The sequence below is a fragment of the Leptonychotes weddellii genome, chromosome 7, assembly GCF_054177405.1.
Source record: "Leptonychotes weddellii isolate Sample4059 chromosome 7, ASM5417740v2, whole genome shotgun sequence".
In the NCBI taxonomy this organism is placed as follows: domain Eukaryota; kingdom Metazoa; phylum Chordata; class Mammalia; order Carnivora; family Phocidae; genus Leptonychotes; species Leptonychotes weddellii.
In genome coordinates this window covers 110,098,526-110,116,734 of record NC_138375.1, presented here as the reverse complement: position 1 = coordinate 110,116,734, position 18,209 = coordinate 110,098,526, and the positions used below count along the sequence as shown (strand labels likewise).

The 18,209-nt window shown below is 41.6% G+C and overlaps 1 protein-coding gene across 2 annotated transcripts; it reads left to right on the top strand.

Annotated features, from left to right (window-relative positions):
• The first annotated feature begins 10,097 nt into the window (after nt 1-10,097).
• Nucleotides 10,098-15,651, top strand: PCDHAC1 (protocadherin alpha subfamily C, 1). Of its 2 annotated transcripts, XM_031026153.2 has the most exons (2): nt 10,098-12,804; nt 14,110-15,629. In XM_031026153.2, exons 1-2 carry the CDS (start codon nt 10,372-10,374, stop codon nt 14,146-14,148), a joined length of 2,472 nt encoding a protein of 823 aa, XP_030882013.2. In that variant the 5' UTR covers nt 10,098-10,371; the 3' UTR covers nt 14,149-15,629. The 2 variants fall into 2 exon arrangements, with proteins under 2 accessions (XP_030882013.2, XP_081683082.1); XM_081826956.1 differs by having other exon boundaries at nt 10,098-15,651.
• The last annotated feature ends 2,558 nt before the right edge of the window (nt 15,652-18,209 follow it).

The window sequence follows — 18,209 nt, the reverse complement described above, 5'->3', positions numbered from 1 at the left end:
TTCCGTTGAGTATTTTTGTGTTTATATTCATAAAAGATAGTGGTCTGCAGTTTTCTTTTCTGGTGATGTCTTTGGTTTTGGTATCAGGGTAATATAACCCTCAGAATGAGCCAGGAAGTATTTGCTCCTCTTCTTTTTTAAAAAATATTTTATTTGTTTATTTATGAGAAAGCAGGGGAGAGGAGGAGGAGAGGGAGAGGGACAAGCAGATTCCACACTGGGCACTGAACCTTACATGGGACTCGATCTCAGGACCCTGGGATCATGACCTGAGCCAAAACTGAGTCAGGTGCTTAACCAACTGAGCCATTCAATTGCCCCTTGCTCCTCTTCTATTCTTTGAAAGAGTTTGTAAAGAACTGCTATTAATATTTATTAAAATGTTTGATAGAATTCATTCATGATGGCTTTTGGTTCTTTTTTTTTTTTCTTGTAGTTCTAATGTTACTAATTCAATCTTTTTACATTTCATATGTCCAGTCAGATTTTCTACGGTTTTTTTTTACCCAATTTTGGTATTTGGAGTTTGTTTCATCTAAACTACTCATTAAGGGGCGCCTGGGTGGCTCAGTCGTTAAGCGTCTGCCTTCGGCTCAGGTCATGATCACAGGGTCCTAGGATCGAGCCCTACATCGGGCTCCCTGCTCAGCGGGAAGCCTGCTTCTCCTTCTCCCACTCCCCTGCTTGTTTTCCCTCTCTTGCTGTCTCTCTGTCAAATAAATAAAAAATCTTTAAAAAAAAATAAACTACTCATTTATTGGCATACAATTGTTCATAGTATTCTCTTATCTTTTTTATTCCTTTAATGTTTGTAGTACTGTCTCCTTTCATTTCTGGTTTTAGTCATTTTCATTTTCTTGCTTTTTCTCTTGGTCAGTCTAGGTAAAGGTTTGTCAATTATGTTGATCTTTTCAAAGAACCAACTTGTGGCTTTGTCATCTTTCTCTACTGTTTTTCCCTTCTTTATTTCATTTATTTTTGCTTGAATCCTAATTATTTCTCTCCTTCTGTTTGCTTTAGATTTGGTTTGCTTTTATTTTTCTGGCATCTTAAAGTAAGAGGTTAGGTTATTGATTTGAGATATTTCTTCCTTTTCAGTGTCAACATTACAGCATTTTCCTCTGAGCACTTTTAGTTGCATTCCGTAAGTTTTCATATATTGTGTCTTCATTTTCATTTATCTCAGAGTGTTTCCTAATTTTCCTTGTTCTTCTTTGACCCGTTGGTTATTTTAGCATATGTGATTTAATTTCCACATATTTGTGAATTCCCCACATTTCGTTTTGTTATGATTTCGAATTTCATTTTGTTATGGTCAGAGAACGCATTTTGTATGGTATCAGTCCTTTTAAACTTATTGAAGCTTATTTTATGGCATGGTGTTGGGAAGGGCACTCTCATGTTCAGTCTTTCAACTTTCACTCAGTCACATAAGAAGGGGTCTTGGGGGGGCACCTGGGTGGCTCAGTTGTTAGGTGTCTGCCTTCGGCTCAGGTCATGATCCCAGGATCCTGGGATCGAGCCCCGCATCGGGCTCCCTGCTCAGTGGGAAGCCTGCTTCTCCCTCTCCCACTCCCCCTGCTTGTGTTCCCTCTCTCGCTGTATCTCTCTCTGTCAAATAAATAAAATCTTAAAAAAAAAAAAAAATAAAGAATGGGTCTTGGGCTTGGAACCCTTCCTTACCAAGAAATGGAGTCTACACAGCCAGTGCTAGGCTTATCATCTTGTGTGGGAATATCTTTCCCTGTTTCAGGCTCACTGAAGCTCTTTTGTCTCTGCTTGGAGCACGTGAATCATGTGGCACCTGGCCAACCCCACTGTTGTATCTATCCTCTGTGAATAGGGGAAAAGATCTTTCTGCTATGTTACAAGAGGGGTGCATGTAGGCAGATTGCCCTGCAACAGCCTCTAGGGGAAACCCACTGGCCATGGGGTACTGATTCTCAATACTGAAGCTGATCTTGCTCTGTCTTTTCTCTACCTAAGTACAATGCTGTTCCATCCTGCTGGACTGGACTGTGTTCTTCTTGGCAACTCTGATACCAAGATGCAATGGGCAGAAAGTATTTAGAGTCCTCCTTTGGTGTTGATAACTGGTGCACAGTCATCTGCTTGACACTTAGCATGTGGTCTGTTATGGAGAATGTTCTGTATGCAGTTGAGAAGAATGTATATTGTGCTGTCAGTGGATGAGTATTCTCTAGATGTCTTCTAGGTCTAGTTGGTTTACAGTGTTTTTAAAGCCTTCCGTTTCCTTACTGATCATCTGCCTAGTTGTTATCCATTGCTGGAAGTAAGGTATTAGAATCTCCAGCTTTTAGTATTGAATTGTCTATTTCTCCTTTCATTTCTGTTAGCTTTTGCTTTATGTATTTAGGGGCTCTGTTGTTAACTGTCTATATGCTTATAATTGTTATACTTTCCTAACAAACGCTTGTCATTATGAAATGTCCGTCTTTATTTCTAGTAATATTTTTGTCTGATATTAGTATAGCTGCTGCAGCTCTCTCGGGGTTGCTTTTTTCATAATATATGTTTTTCCATCCTTTACTCTCAACTTATTTGTATCTTTGAGTCCAAAGGTGCCTTCTGTAGATGGCATATGGTTGGACCTTGTAATTTTAATATCTAGTCTGATAATTCTGCCCAAGAGTGAATCTAGGGATGTTGTAAGGAATCCCACCAAGTTCTCACAGTGAACATCCAAGAAAGATCCCTTTGTGACTCTGGCAGTGAGACAGATGTACATGTTTATTTTCTAATCTTTCTTATAGTATTTATGGAGATCCCATTTTGGCTTGTTTTTGATTGCGACTCATTTTCGAAAGGAGTTCCTTCAAGACTAGCTATCTGCAGGTGAAGAATGTAAATGGATGGGCCAGCAGTGCTCTGGACTAACATGAAGGTATCCTTGTTACTGTTTGGCAGAGTGGTTTGTGTGTACCTTAGCTTTTACATACCTCCAACTGCTGAGAATTGGCAGCTGCAGAGCAATTTGTTATCCAGAATGTTCTCTTCACCTTATTACATACAACCTTAGGTTCACTCTTGAAATAATAGTGCTTCTGCTCTCTGTCACATTTAGTCCTGCTTTCTTTTATATTTTGTGCTGACAAATAGGATTATAGGAGAATCCTGCCAGATTCAGCCTATGTACCTAGATCTTTTTGTTTCAGTCTTGGGAGGAAAAAGTTTTCTCTACCTTCAAGGTTCTTTTGGCTGGTCTAAGAAACAGAACAGAAACAGAAAGGGGTAGGGTCTAAGGCTTCAAAAGGGAAGAAGGAACTTCATAGGAAGAATGGAAAGAGTAAATGTTTGGTAAACAAATGTGTGCTGGGCCATCCCAAAAAAATATGACATTGGGAGGACTTTGATCAAACAGGCCTTGCTAGCTTCTTCCCTGTCTACCATTCTAGTTCATATTATGCTGCAGTTATCTATGGTGATAGCTGCCTTCCGGGAACAGGTCCTGTAAATTCTTTTAGGCAGTTAGAGGGGAGACAAAAACAAAAAAAAAAACAAAAAACTTCTTGAGTCTTCTGTTTCTTAAAATAACTAGCCTATGATGAGCATGGGTTGTCGCATATAACTTTGAAGCATTGAATTCTATACCTGAAACTAATATTGCACTGTATGTTAACTAACTGGAATTTAAATGAAAACTTGGGAAAAAATAACCAGCCTGAAATAATACACCAGCCAAAGAGACAGATTTTGGGGTGGCAAATTTTGCATTCCTGTAGTTCCAAACAAGGAATCATTTGTTTTGCATTTCAGTGTGAACCACTACTCTGGGAAACCCCAGTCTACCAGCTCTTCCCAAGTCTCCAGTGGCAGGAATTCACTCTTAGCATTTTCTCACATCATGGTCCAATTTTTGTGGCACTTGGTAACTTCTTTTCATATATATTATGATTGAAGTTCAAGTGTTTTATAGAGTTTCATCAAAGATGAAAGCTAATTATGTCACTGAACTCTTTTTAGTTCTAATTATTTTTTCTTTAATTTTCTGGGATTTTATGAGTAGCAAATTATATTACCTATAGATTTATCATCTAACAATATGTGTTATCCTTCTTTCTAACACACACACACACACACACACACACACACATTTCTTTATCTTATGTTGACCAGAATATCCAAGTTGGTATTGAATAATAACTATGACATGAAGTGTCTTGTTATGCTCATGATTTTTTGTGGAAATAATTCTGGTGTTTTACTGTTTAAAATGAAGATTTGGGATGCCTGGGTGGCTCAGTCAGTTACGCGTCTGCCTTCGGCTCAGGTCATGATCTCAGGGTCCTGGGATTGAACCCTGCATTGGGCTCCTTGCTCAGCAGGGAGCCCGCTTCTCCCTCTGCCTGCTGCTCCCCCTGCTTGTGCTCTGTCTCTTCCTCTGACAAATAAAGAAATAAAATCTTTAAATAATAAATAAAATGAAGATGGTCATTGTTTTGTGACAGCTGTCAAATTTTTATCAAATTTCTTTTAAGCATCTATCATAATGATGATCTAGTAATATTTTGTTTAGCATGTTTTGAAACTATAATGTGAGATTTATGTAGAGTCTTTTCTGGAGAATGTTGATAGAGTGTCTTTGTCAGATTTTTATTTCAGGTTAAGCACTAATAAACCGATGTCAGGTTGGTTGGTAATGGTTGCAGGCCTTCCTTTTCAGCCACACTTGATGAAAATTTTCATCTGCAGCTCAGAGGAAGATCTAGTGTGACCGCTTACCAAATATGTAGCAATACAAAATTTGAATGTAGATAAAATATATTATGTGATTGAACTAGATAGGTTAACTTTTAACCCAATGATATTCAGCAAATTGAAGTAAAAAGAAAAAGTACACAAGTCTAGGACTTTTTGATCTGTGGCTTAAGAGCATCTAGAAGAAATAGGTATGAATTTTAGTTTTCAATCCATCATGAAAAAAGTATGTGATGAGCTAGATGCAATTTTATTTTTATTTTATTTTATTTTATTTTTTTAAAGATTTTATTTATTTGAGAGAGAGAGAATGAGAGATAGCATGAGAGGGGGGAGGGTCAGAGGGAGAAGCAGACTCCCTGCCAAGCAGGGAGCCCAATGCGGGACTCGATCCCGGGACTCCAGGATCATGACCTGAGCCGAAGGCAGTCGCTCAACCAACTGAGCCACCCAGGCGCCCTAGATGCAATTTTAGACTCTGTTCCTTGGTTTGTAATATTTAAAATGAAAGTGATGCAGGCTGGCTGGGTCCAAGGATGCAGAGGGGGTCCCACAGGACCAGCCAAGAGGGTCCTTGGCTTCACACAGGATGGAGATCAAACATGAGCCCAGAGGAAGTGAGAGCAGGGTTTATTGAAGATTCATGGAGAGAGCAGATACAGACAGTCTGGGAGACTCAGAAAGGAAAGAGAGAGAATCTAATCTTTGCTTGGCATTTAGGGTTTGGATTGAAGACAGTGGTCTGTCCCCTCAGACATTCAGGAATTGGTCAAAACAAGGATGAGTTCTTAGACATCCTCCATAAGTCACTGAGGCTCTGGAGTCCGTGGTCTTGGAAAACAGTTGTGACGACCTCTCTTGGTCACTCCTTAGATGTTATCTGTTGTGCTGGAAGACTCTGAAGAAACCATTAACTCCTTGACTGTTACAAGGAGGACATACATTAAGGCATGTATAAGACAGGGAAACTGAAGGGACCGCATGAAAAAACTGTTTTTGTTCCTTTTCCTTCTTCTATTCTTGCTAGGACCTATACCCCCACCTTACCACATGCCTTAATATATGTTCTTCTTATAAAGGAGAAAAGATCTCTTATAAAGGAGAAAAAGATCTCCTCTTTTTATGTCAGATGTGGCCAACCTGGAGTATGACTTTAGGTTCTGAGGGCTACACTTTGAAGATGAAATAGAAAAAGATTTTTTTTTTTAATTTTTAAAATTTTTTTAAAGATTTTATTTATTTTTTTGACAGAGAGAGACACAGCGAGAGAGGGAACATAAGCAGGGGGAGTGGGAGAGAGAGAAGCAGGCTTCCCACTGAGCAGGGAGCCCGATGTGGGGCTCGATCCCAGGACCCTGGGATCATGACCTGAGCCGAAGGCAGACGCTTAACGACTGAGCCACCCAGGCACCCCTAGAAAAAGATTTTTAGAAAAAGGTAATTTTTGGAAAATTGGTACATAATTGTAAAAAGTAGTGAGCAAACACAACATAGAGTCAGAGTGAAGATTCTCGAAGAAAAGTTCAAGATACTTTATATGGTATTATATCATGGAGAAAAACTAGCTCCTTGGGATTAGAAATTTGAGAAAGAAATTCTGTAGTAATGTGTTATTGGTAAAGGATGCAAGTAAAAAAAAAAGTGACATAGGATGTTGTATATTGAGAGTGCTTTAGCCACTTAATTTGTGTGCCCAGAGTCTAGCTAGATACTTAAGAAACAAAATTTGAGTAATATAGATCTCTACCCCCAAAGAACTCCTCCTCTGTTAGACTTGATTTGGGGGGCGGGGGTGAGAAGACTTGCTTTAGACACTTCATCAGCCTTTATAGGATGAAAATGTGCTTAATGTTATGCTGATATCATGTCTTTAAATTTAGTTTAAGTAGATAATATATTCCCAAGGAATAATTTTAAGCACTAAGAAAATCTGGTTTAGAGATACCTGGGTGGCTCAGTTGGTTAAGTATCTGCCGTCAGCTCACGTCATGATCCCGGGGTCCTGGGACTGAGTCCCGCATCGAAGGAGCCTGCTTCTCCCTCTGCCTGCTGCTCCCCCTGCTTGTGTGCGCTCTCTCTGACAAATCAATCAATCAATCAAATCTTAATTTTGTTTTAAGTGCAATATTCTTTTGTTGTGGGTCGTCGAGCACAAGGGCCAAGAAATTCTTGAGATACAATATGGTGCAACTTAGTAATTTATTTAAGTAGTGCGGGGACAGGACCCCTGGGCAGAAACAGCTGCACTGTGGCTGTATGAAGCTGGTGGATATATGCTTAGTGCTGAAGCGGGAGGGGACATGCAGGGAGTATTAGATCATAAATATTTCTTTGAATTTCTACTCATAAAACTACTTTTGCAAGATTTCTCTGGTGCTTATCATCCAGTTCAATATTAACTATCAGTGAGATATACAGGCAGTCATGAGACCCTTTAATGATGTATTTGAGCCTTATTAAAACTATGCAGGCCTTCTGGGCTAAATGTGAACATTTTTCTGCTTCCATCCCTCGTCACTTTTGTGGTATGTATCAGATTTACTATTTTCTCATTTGGCTGCAAGATCTCTAGTAGGAGCTTATGCATTATTGCTAGAAATCTTTTGAATTTATAACTTAAGGCCAAGTTTGGTTGGGAGAGCTTTATAATAGTAAGTCTTGGCAATAGAACCCAAGCAGAAATTAAGACTTTCTGTATTGAGTCCACTTAAAGTTGTATTTGTGCCTAATTAAAGCTTGAAAATGCCTGAATTAGGGGAAACTATGGAAAATGGCATAAAAATGGCAAAATGAAATATTAGGTTCTGCCAAAGAGAAGTTTTATCAATTTATGATTTAATGTTCACCTAGTTATCTTATACAAAAGGAAAAACTCTTGAGACTTCATCTTTGGGATATCTAAATATCCCAAATGTCTCCTAAATATTGCTTTCCCACAAACCCCAGGTTTGTCTACAGATAGGGAGGCAGATGGCAGGACAAATCCCACTAGGTGAGTGCTATTCACTTATTCTTGACAGAAATTAAATCCTTTGAAAATAATCATCAGTGGCAGTTTAGACAAAGAAATGGGAAAGAGGAGGAAACCAGAAGTCTGAGAGGTGTGTGAAGGGGGAAGAGTTTTTTTCAAGATTTTCCATGTTGATTCTCAGTATGAGTTTTTCCTTTTCCCCACTTACTAATCCACCACACATACTGTCCTCCTAGACAAAGCTTAGAAATCCTAAACCCAGTATAACTGGAAACTTGATTGCAGGTCTTAAAATCAGGGGCCTTCCAAAAGTTGAGTTAATCTCTCCAGATGTATTTCATCTGCTGCTAATGGAAAAGTGAAAAGTATAACCTTACACCCCAAAGCTGTTAGCTTAGCTGGCAGCATTAAACGAAAATGAGGAAATGCAAATCCTAATCTCTGGCACTGAAGTAGATAATTAGTTTTGGTTCTGAAATTTGCTGAATAAATTTAATTTTTATGGGTTATCTCACATCCTAATGAGCATTCCCCGTGATAGCTATACTTATGACCCTACCACTTCACAGGGCTGACATGTTTTCTGCTTTAGTTTTATCCAAGACTTGGTGTCAATGATTTTCTTGGTTCCTTAACTCAGAAAGACAAATTAGTGGAGAGCATTTACTACTTAAATTGCCTTATGTTGCTGCTTGCCATGCTTCCCTGGAAGAGATAAGGGTTTGGGTTTGTATTGTTCCAGGGAGGTGATTGGTTCTTAGTGGCATAATGAATTTACCAATCCCACTTTCAGTTTTAAAACCAGAATGCTGGAACAGCCTGCCACCCCACCCCTCATTTTAATCAGCAATTTAAGATAGTATTCTAAAGTATTCAAACATACAATAAAGTTAAGAGAATTGTGTAGTTAGCTCCCTTGTATCCAGCATTCAGCTTCAATAATTATCAACTACTTCTAGGCAGTTTTCTGAGCAGAAAATACATTGCCCTGGGATGGCTGGGTGGCTCAGTCAGTTAAGCGTCTGCCTTCAGCTCAGGTCATGATCCCAGGGCCCTGGGATTGAGCCCCACATTGGGCTCCCTGCTCAGTGGGGAGCCTGCTTCTCCCTCTGCCTGCCGCTCCTGCTGCTTGTGTCCTCTCTCTCTCTCTGAAAAATAAATGGGTAAAATCTTAAAAGAAAGAAAGAAAGAATGAACATTGCCCTGAAAGCTTCAATTCTTGATCAGTATTCAGCTTTTGTCTTTCAAATTTTGGTTCCTGGGGCTTTGGACCCTGCAATTGTATTAAAAGAAGTTTAAGAAATTTAGTGTTTAATAGTCTTTTGAAGGCACTCTCTTTTTTCAGCTCGCCTCCCCCTCAGGGAAATCCCCTGGTTGTAGGGTGCAAGGCGAAATCTGGAGATATTTTTTGTAGCTCGGAGATGTTTTTCATAGAACTGATCAATATCCCTATTTCCCTTCAGGGGACCGGCCTAAAAACGAAACTGGAGAACCTATGGGCGGCTAGTCAGTTCCTACCCTGCCTCAATGCTATTTTCTAAATATTTACAGAGAGTAAATTTACAGAATAGTTTCCTGGTCACACTCTGGAGAGTATCTCAATTACTTTCTTCCCACTACACTTCGCACTTCCTGTTGGGGATGAGTGTCAGTCTTTCTGAGTTTCAGGTGCTTGTACGGACTGGTTTCTAACCTCTCATCCAGAACGTCCAGGGCCGCTTGTGAGGCACTCCGTAGTAGGGCCTCCTGGGGAAAGAGAAACTGCTGACCCACAAAAAGCCAAACGAACTGTAAGCCTTGCACTCACCCACCCAGGTGCCTCGAAAAGTCAGAGTGCCGGGGAAGCTTGGGGAGGACCCTATTCCCCAATCTGCCCCTCGCTGGTCACCTCTATTGAATTCTTGGCTCCTGCTGTAAAAAAAAGGGTGCAGGAGAGACTTTAACCCGCAGCAGAGAGGCTGGGAATCCAGCATGCGATGCACCTCAGTCCTTAGTTTGGGGGCTCCTGTTTCCTTAAGCTTCGAAGGCGTGGTCATTCAGGGTCCCGATACCGCCTCTCGCCGCCACCGCCCGGCGGTTTTTCTGGGAGTTCCGCTCTCCTCGCGGGCACTGTAGGGGTTCTGGGGGTCCGAGCGCCCGGCACTGGACGTTCCGCGGTCAAACAGTGGCGAGAGGAGCCCAGCCGAGCTCAGCCCTAGCTACGAGCAGTCTTTAGGCGGCGTCTGTGGAGGTTAAGACGCGGCGGGTCTTAGGGCGTTGTCCTTAGAAACGCCGGTCGAGGGAAGATGTGTTAGTTTCCCCGAGCGTCTTCCTTGCCCCGCCCGGCGCGGGCCGCCGGGACTTCGGAGAGATCCCAGCTAGCGGGGATTGGAGACGGCGCCTCCCTAGCCCGAGCGGTTTACCTCGTCTCTGCACCCCTAGGCGGCGCTGCGCTCCTCCGCACCGGCCAGCCCCGCTTTCCCAGACGGCTGCCAAAGCTCCAGTCCGGCGAGCAGACCTTCCAGCCCGCCAGTCCCGGGCAATTGCAGTATATTCAGGAGGCCGAACGTCGGCGATCTGTGCCCTTCTAGCCCGCTGCGGAGGGCGGCCGGCCCTTGCTCTTTCCTGGGGTTCGTGCTCTCCGGGAGTCCGGAGCATGGTCCTGGGTCACTGCTGGTGGAGCGAGGACGCCGAGAGGGAGGATGGCGGGCTGGAAGGTGGCGGTTTTATGTCTGTGGGTCTCCTGCGGCTCTGCCGCCGGACAGCTGGAATACTCAGTGTTGGAGGAGACCGAGCAGGGCGTAGCCGTAGGCAATGTTTCCGCGGACTTGGGGCTGTCAGCGGCCGCTCTGTCCTTGAGGAACTTTCGCTTCCTTTCCGGCCACCGCGAGCCCTACTTCGGGGTGGATCTGGCCAGCGGTGGCTTGGTGGTCCTAGAGCCGGCGGACCGCGAACGGCTGTGCGAGACCAAAGCTGTCTGCGTCTTGACCTATGAGCTGGTGCTCGAGGACCCGCTGGAGCTACACACGATGCGAGTTCACGTCGTGGACACCAACGACAACTCGCCTTTCTTCCCTGCCGGCGACGTGCAGCTGCACATCCCCGAGTTCCTGATGCCGGGAGCCCGCTTTACTCTTCCTAATGCCCAAGATGCTGACGAGGGAAGCAACGGGGTCCTAAGCTACAGTCTGAGCCCCAGCCAGCACTTTCGCCTGATCATGGGATCGCAGGTGGACGGCAGTGAATACCCGGAGTTGGTATTAGCGAAAGCGCTGGATCGGGAGCAGCGCGCCACCCACCAGCTGGTGCTCAGCGCTAGGGACCGCGGGCAGCCCGCGCGCTCCGGAGACGCACGAGTTACCATCATAGTGGTGGACACAAACGACAATGCGCCTGTATTTGAGCGCACAGTGTACCGCACCAAGGTACCAGAGACTGCACCGAACGGGACTGTGTTACTACGAGTTCAGGCCTCGGACCCGGATGAAGGCTCCAATGGGGAAATCCGGTACTCCTTAAGCAACAGCACGCGAGCAGCGCTGCGACACCACTTTCACGTGCACCCTAGAACTGGGGAGGTGCGGGTAGCTGCTTCACTAGGTCCACCTGAAACGTTGTTGGAGGCGTACATTGAGGCGAGGGATGAGGGCACCTTCGGTTTAGCTAGTACTGTCAAACTGCTGGTGGAAGTGACGGATGTGAATGATCATGCCCCCGAGGTGAATCTCCTGACTCTGTCCAGTTCAGTTTCTGAGGACGCTGCCCCTGGCACAGTGATTGCTCTCCTCAGTCTCAGGGATGAGGATCTCGGTCCCAACGGTAAGGTCGTTTGTAGCATGTCCAGTGGAGGCCCTTTTAAGCTGAAGGCTTCCTTTGACAACTACTACAGCTTGCTGACTGATGGGCCGCTGGACCGGGAGCAGGTCAGCGAATACCAGGTCCTGATCACTGCCTCAGATGGTGGCTCACCCCCCTTGAGCACCCGCAAGACACTGACTGTGTCTGTTGCTGATGTGAATGACAATTCACCAAGCTTTGCTCAACCACAACAGGAACTTTTTGTGGCTGAAAACAATGGTCCTGGGGCCTCTCTAGGCTGTGTGTTTGCCCAGGATCCCGACCTGGGGAAGAATGGCCTTGTCTTCTATGAGCTGTTGGATATTATCTCTGAAAGGCAGACAGCCTCTAGCTTGGTGGCAGTAGAATCATCCAGCGGGGCTATCACTGCCAAAACGTCCTTTGACTTTGAGCAGCTCAGGGGGTTTCACTTCCAAGTGGAAGCCCAGGATGGTGGCATTCCTCCCAGGAGTGCAACAGTGACTGTGAACTTGTTTGTGGTAGATAGGAATGATAATGCTCCAGTCATCTTGATTCCCGTGCCCAGAAATGGCTCCATTCCAGTGGAGATTGTGCCCAGCTCTGCCAGAAGTGGACACTTGGTCACAAAAGTGGTAGCAGAGGATGCAGACAGTGGCTCTAATGCTTGGCTTTCCTACCATATTTCTCAGGCTTCTGACTCCAGCCTTTTCAGAATTTCAGCCAGTATGGGAGAGCTCCGAACTGCCCGATTAATTCTTCCCAGTGATGCGGTTAAACAGAGGGTGGTGGTCGTGGTTCGGGACCAGGGAGACCCATCACTTTCCTCTTCTGTCACATTGGGTGTACTGTTGAGCAACTCTGCCCCTCAGGTCCTTCCAGACTTTGAAGATACCTGGGAAACAGGAGGCCACCTTTCTACCCAGAACCTGTACTTAGTAATTGCTCTGGCCTGTATTTCCTTTTTATTTCTGGGGTGGTTACTTTTCTTTTTGTGCATCAAGGTGAACCAGAGCCCAGTTTGTTGTTCTCAAAGGTGCTGTCACTCCCCAGAGGAATTGAGGTATGCGAGGAAGATGGCTTCGAGTCCTTGTATGTTATCAGCCACAGTAGACGTCACTACAGTTGAGAGACTTTCTCAGACCTATCTCTATCATGCCTCTCTAGGACTTGGTTCTGATAATAACAGTTTGCTGTTGCGTGGGGAATACAGTACTGCTGACCTGAGAAATCTGGCTACAGGGGTAGGATTGAATTTGCCAATATCCTGCATTCATATTCGGAATAGGAAAGGGGATCACATAAATGTCAATGCCATGGTAAGCAAATTTTTGGAGATTTGATTCCCTTGGCCAGGAGATGACTGCTAGCTGTGTTCTGAAATGCTTCTTAGGTGAGTCTTCGGCAACATTTATTCCACTGAATTGAACACTCCTGCTTAGCACCCACTGTGCTAAGAATTTTGGGCATATATAAGTATTAAAAGACTGTCCACGGAGTTTATAGTTTATTTTTGAGAAACAAGGGTAAGAAATTCAAAACCATCAAAGAACAATAAAAGTAATATAGCATAAAGGTCTAAAATTAAGAAATAAGGCACCAGTTTCTGGTACAGGTAATAAATGACCTGGAAAGTTTTTAATTCCCTTTGGGAATTTGTTTAAGGAATTATTTAAAGCATAAATCCCTTCATTCAAAAAACTATTTTGTGCAACAGATATGTGTAAGACATTCTGACACCGAAAGTGGGAATGAAAAATATACACTACTCTTTGCATAACATAAGCATGATATCATGGAAGATGAGACATTTGCTCAAACCATTACAATACATGATTTAATGATGATAACCTAAAAAATGTAAAAATAAATTGCAATGGATGTTCAAAGAACGGAGAGAGAGACTGTGAGAGAACATCTAGGAAAGGAGGAAGGAGTCAGAGAAGGCATGATGGTAGAGATGGCATTTGAATTAAATCTTGAATGATACACTATTTAATAAAATGCAACATATTTTCTAGATCATACTTTAAATAAATGCCATTTTTGACAGAGTAGTCCTTTTCGAGAATGACACTCTAAAACATAGCTAATAGCTCCATACAGTGTTTCTCAGTATATGGAAATTATAAGCATGTCTCAGAACACCTGTTTGTATTGATAGAAAGAAGATCAAACCATTGGGTATAGGACTTGACAACCTTTAATTTTGTGTTTTTATTGATATACTTCACAAATAAAAGATGAGTATTTTTTAAATTTTAATTCCAGTGTAGTTAACATACAATGTTATATTCAATTCAGGTGTACAATATAATGATTCAACAATTCCGTATATTACTCAGTGCTTGAAAGGGAATTGTTACATCAGAAACATTAGTGTGTTCAAGGTGCATTTGCCATTCAAAGTCCATTCAACTTGGATTTAATTTTCTTATTATTTTAGAGGGCAGTATACTTTAAAATAAGTAAATACCATATTTGAGAGTAATGCATCTAATGAAAGTTAAATTATTCAAATACTTAAATGTATCCATAGTGGCCCTTTGCATTTCAGAAACTTTTTGAATAGAGTGAGGACAATCTTTAGCAATTTTACGATATGAGTTTCTGACTTCTCATAGAGATCATGGAAACAAGGGAAGGAGGTATGCAGAGATTAAGGAAGAGAATGGAAGATTCCTTGTTTTATTATTCCAGGTAATAGGGGAAAAGTGAGTTATAAGTTATTCTCCTCAAATAATGATGTTAACTGCAAATAAAATAGATTTACATGCATTATAGTTTTGCATATTTGATATTCTCACATGACATAATAGAATGTAATATATGAGAGTAAATGCTTGCTGAATGAAAGAATAAATACATTTGCTGGGCGCCTGGGTGGCTCAGTTGGTTAAGCAACTGCCTTCGTCTCAGGTCATGATCCTGGAGTCCCTGGATCGAGTCCTGCATCAGGCTCCCTGCTCGGCAGGGGGTCTGCTTCTTCCTCTGACCCTCCCCCCTCTCATGTGCTCTCTCTCATTCTCTCTCTCTCTCAAATTAAAATAAATAAATAAATAAATAAATAAAAGAAAGAAAGAATAAATACATTTGCTAATGTATGAATTGGGTGGTAACATTGAGGGAAGAGTTCAACATCAAGGGCAAAGATTTAACTCACTTTTCCACTTTATATGTATATATATTTAACAGTTTAAAGATCACTTTCAAATATATTATTTCAATGGTTATTTTCTTCCTCATGTATAATAGTTAAACAACAAAATAGTGGGGTTTTCTGGTCCTAGAACTAGCTTGAAAAACCTCAATGCTGTGTTCTGTTGCTAAATATGATTGCAGTTCCTCTCTATAACAAAGTGATTAGTAGGGATGCACGTTTTTGTACTGTGAAAGTCACAGTGGATGCAAATTAAAATGCAGTTAATTTTAAGGGAGAAAATTGGTGCACTATAATGTTAATATTTCAGGTATCAAAACACTTAATGTGTAAATGCTCTTCCTATCAAGAAAATTCATAATTTCTTTTATTTCATTGTTTTCTATAACAAAGAGAGATGAGAATACCAGTAATGTCTGAAGTTTGGGAGTCGGGTATTGTTTGAAAAACACATATTAAGCAAACTTGAAAGGAAACGGATCTGGAAGTTAGAAAATTATTTAAAAGGAAGATTGTAGGGGTGCCTGGGTAGCTCAGTTGTTTAAGCGCCCAACTCTTGATCTCAGCTCAGGTCTTGATCTCAGGGTTGTGAGTTCAAGCTCTACCTTGGGCTCCATACTGGGCATGGAGCCTACTTAAAAAAATAAATGAAAGGATAAATATAACTAATAACAGAGAAAAATATTCCTTGCCACCAAATTTTTAAACTTAAATGAGTGACAGTAACGAAGGTAAACTGTTCATACATTCAGGAATACTGTGCCATCCCATTCATCCACTTAAGAAGTCTTTTTCCATCAATGTTGATATTTCATTTTTTAGGTAGTCCATTGTCTGATAATGATTTTGTGGACTAGATATTTCCTTATATATAAAGAAAGTATGATGTATAAGAGCATGAATAAAATAACTTCTAGACAGCTGGAGTATTTGTAATTCACCCAGTAATTTTATTACTTTATTCTTCCTATCCAATTGCATATTGATCCAATCATGATTGTTTTTTTTTTTTAAAGATTTTATTTATTTAGGCGCGCCTGGGTGGCTCAGTCGGTTAAGTGGCTGCCTTCGGCTCAGGTCATGATCCCAGTGTCCTGGGATTGAGCCCCTCATCGGGCTCCCTGCTCAGCGGGAAGCCTGTTTCTCCCTCTCCCACTGCCTGCCTCTCTGCCTACTTGTGCTCTCTCTCTTCTGTCAAATAAATAAATAAAAATCTTTTTTTTTAATTTATTTGACAGAGAGACACAGCAAGAGAGGGAACACAATCAGGGAGAGTGGGAGAGGGAGAAGCAGGCTTCCTGCTGAGCAAGGAGCCTGATGTGGGGCTCCATCCCAGGACCCTGGGACCTTGACCTAAGCCGAAGGCAGACGCTTCATGACTGAGCCACCCAGGCGCCCCCCAATCATGATTCTTTAGAAAAGAATGCTTGGCATAGTGTTCACTGAATGCCTTAATAACAAGAAGAAAAAAGCAATGCCTGGGAAATGTATGAATGGGAAAATTTTAACAATGTGACTGATAAAGATCTGTTGGTGTTTGTTGCTTTCAACATTTATAGTTAGAGGAAAACAATAATATTCCAGAGACTAAATACATTTTGCTGGGTTGGGGTGAAGATGGATTAAGTTGCAAAGAGGCTTTTACATTGGATATAATGGATATAATATGAGTATCAGAAATAATTAACATTTGGAATAATGTCAAGTGCATGTGGATTATAGGCCAGGGTTCTGACTGAAGTATTATGGGAAGTAAGGAGTTTGTGGGTAAAGATTATTCTTAAAAACAAAAACTAAATCATAAAAGTGGTTACTCACTTTGTTCCCAATTTTAATTGACAAGAGGAGAATGGTTCAGGATATAAATAAATTGCATGTCTCTTTTATACTGCGTTTATGAAAAAGAAAAGAATTAGGATAACAATTTCCTCCTCAAGCTAAAAACACAGAAGGTCATTATATATTCATCTGGAACTTGTCTTTGAATCTAGAAATGAATATGCAATCACATCTTCTCTCTCCTGTGCTGCAGAGAAAAAGAAAACTTTTCTGTCTCATCCTAAATTCTTGGCTGTTCTAGAACCATCTGGTTGCCATCTACATATATACTGTTTTCTTAGAAGAACTGTAATGGCATACCCTCAAAAATGTTCTCTGAATTCATGCACATTGTGCTTATTCTTTAGAATCTTTAAGCAAAGATTATAGCTGTTTTGTTTAGTCTAAAAATGAGGTTCATGCAAAATAAAAACAACTAGTTAAGACATCTTCATAGTGGGTTTTGCCTTTATACTTAACACTCAAGATGGGCTTGTCATTTTCCTTTCTTATAAGGGTTTGGTGTCAAGGTTATTAAACAAATTCAAAGATTTTTTTTTTTCTCTCTTTTTTATTCTCTGAACATCTTTATTTAGATTGGTGATCTTTCTTTCTTAAATATTTAGTGGAATTCACTAGTGATGTTCTCTGTGCCTTAGTTTTCTTTGTGGGGAAGTTTTAAGTCATGAAATTATATTTCTTTATCAGCAATAGAATTATTTATATTTTAATTTTTCTTGTTTTGTAAATTGTCTTTCCCAAAAATATGTTAATTTCATCTCAGCTTTTTTTGGTATGAGGATGTTAATAATGTCCTCTTATGATCTTTTTAACATCTGTAGGATCTATAGTGATATTCCCTTTTCAAGCCTGATGCTAGTTATCATCACCTCTCGTTTTTCCCGACTAGACTGGGAAGTAGTTTATGAATTATATTAGCCTTTCCAAAAACTAACTTTTGACTTTTGGGATTCTATTTCTTGTATGTTTGCTTTCTATTTTATTAATTTCTGCTCTTAACTTTATTTCCTTCCTCATATTTTCTTTGTATTCAATTTTCTATTTGTTTTCTTTTTTTTTTTTTTAAGATTTTGTTTATTTGACAGAGAGAGAGAGAGCTCAAGTAGGCGGAGCGGCAGGCAGAGGCAGGCTCCGAGGAGCAAGGAGCCCAACGTGGGGCTCCATCCCAGGACCCTGAGATCATTACCTGAGCTGAAGGCAGACACTTAACCAACTGAGACACCAAGGCGGCCCTCTCTTTGTTTTCTACCTGCTTATTTAGCTTGCCGATTTTCAGGTTTTGTTTCTAATATATGGATTTTTTTAAAGATTTTATTTATTTATTTGACAGAGAGAGCACAAGCAGGAGAGGTAGAAGGAGAGGGAAAAGCAGGCTCCCCACTGAGCAGGGAGCCTGCCTTGGGGCTCAATCCCATGACCCCGGGATCATGACCTGAGCCAGAGGCAGATGCTTAACCGACTGAGCCACCCAGGTGCCCCTAATATATGGATTTAAAGCTATAAATTTCTTCTGGGGCGCTTGGGTGGCTCAGTCGGTTGAGCGACTGACTCTTGGTTTCAGCTCAGGTCATGATCTCAGGCTCCTGATCTCAGGGTCATGAGATGGAGATTGGTATTGGGCCCTAACTCAGCTCACAGAGCCTGCTAGAGATTCTCTCTCTCTCTCCCCTTCTCCCTCCCCCTCTGCTCCTCTCCTCGCTCTCTCCCGCTCTCTCTCTAAAATAA

What these genes read in the sequence shown, in the direction of transcription:
- PCDHAC1 (XM_031026153.2), top strand. Translation starts at nt 10,372, where the DNA reads ATGGCGGGCTGGAAGGTGGCGGTTTTATGTCTGTGGGTCTCCTGCGGC. An exon ending in ACATAAATGTCAATGCCATG is followed by an intron (nt 12,805 to 14,109) that starts GTAAGCAAATTT and finishes GACTTCTCATAG; the next exon opens with AGATCATGGAAACAAGGGAA.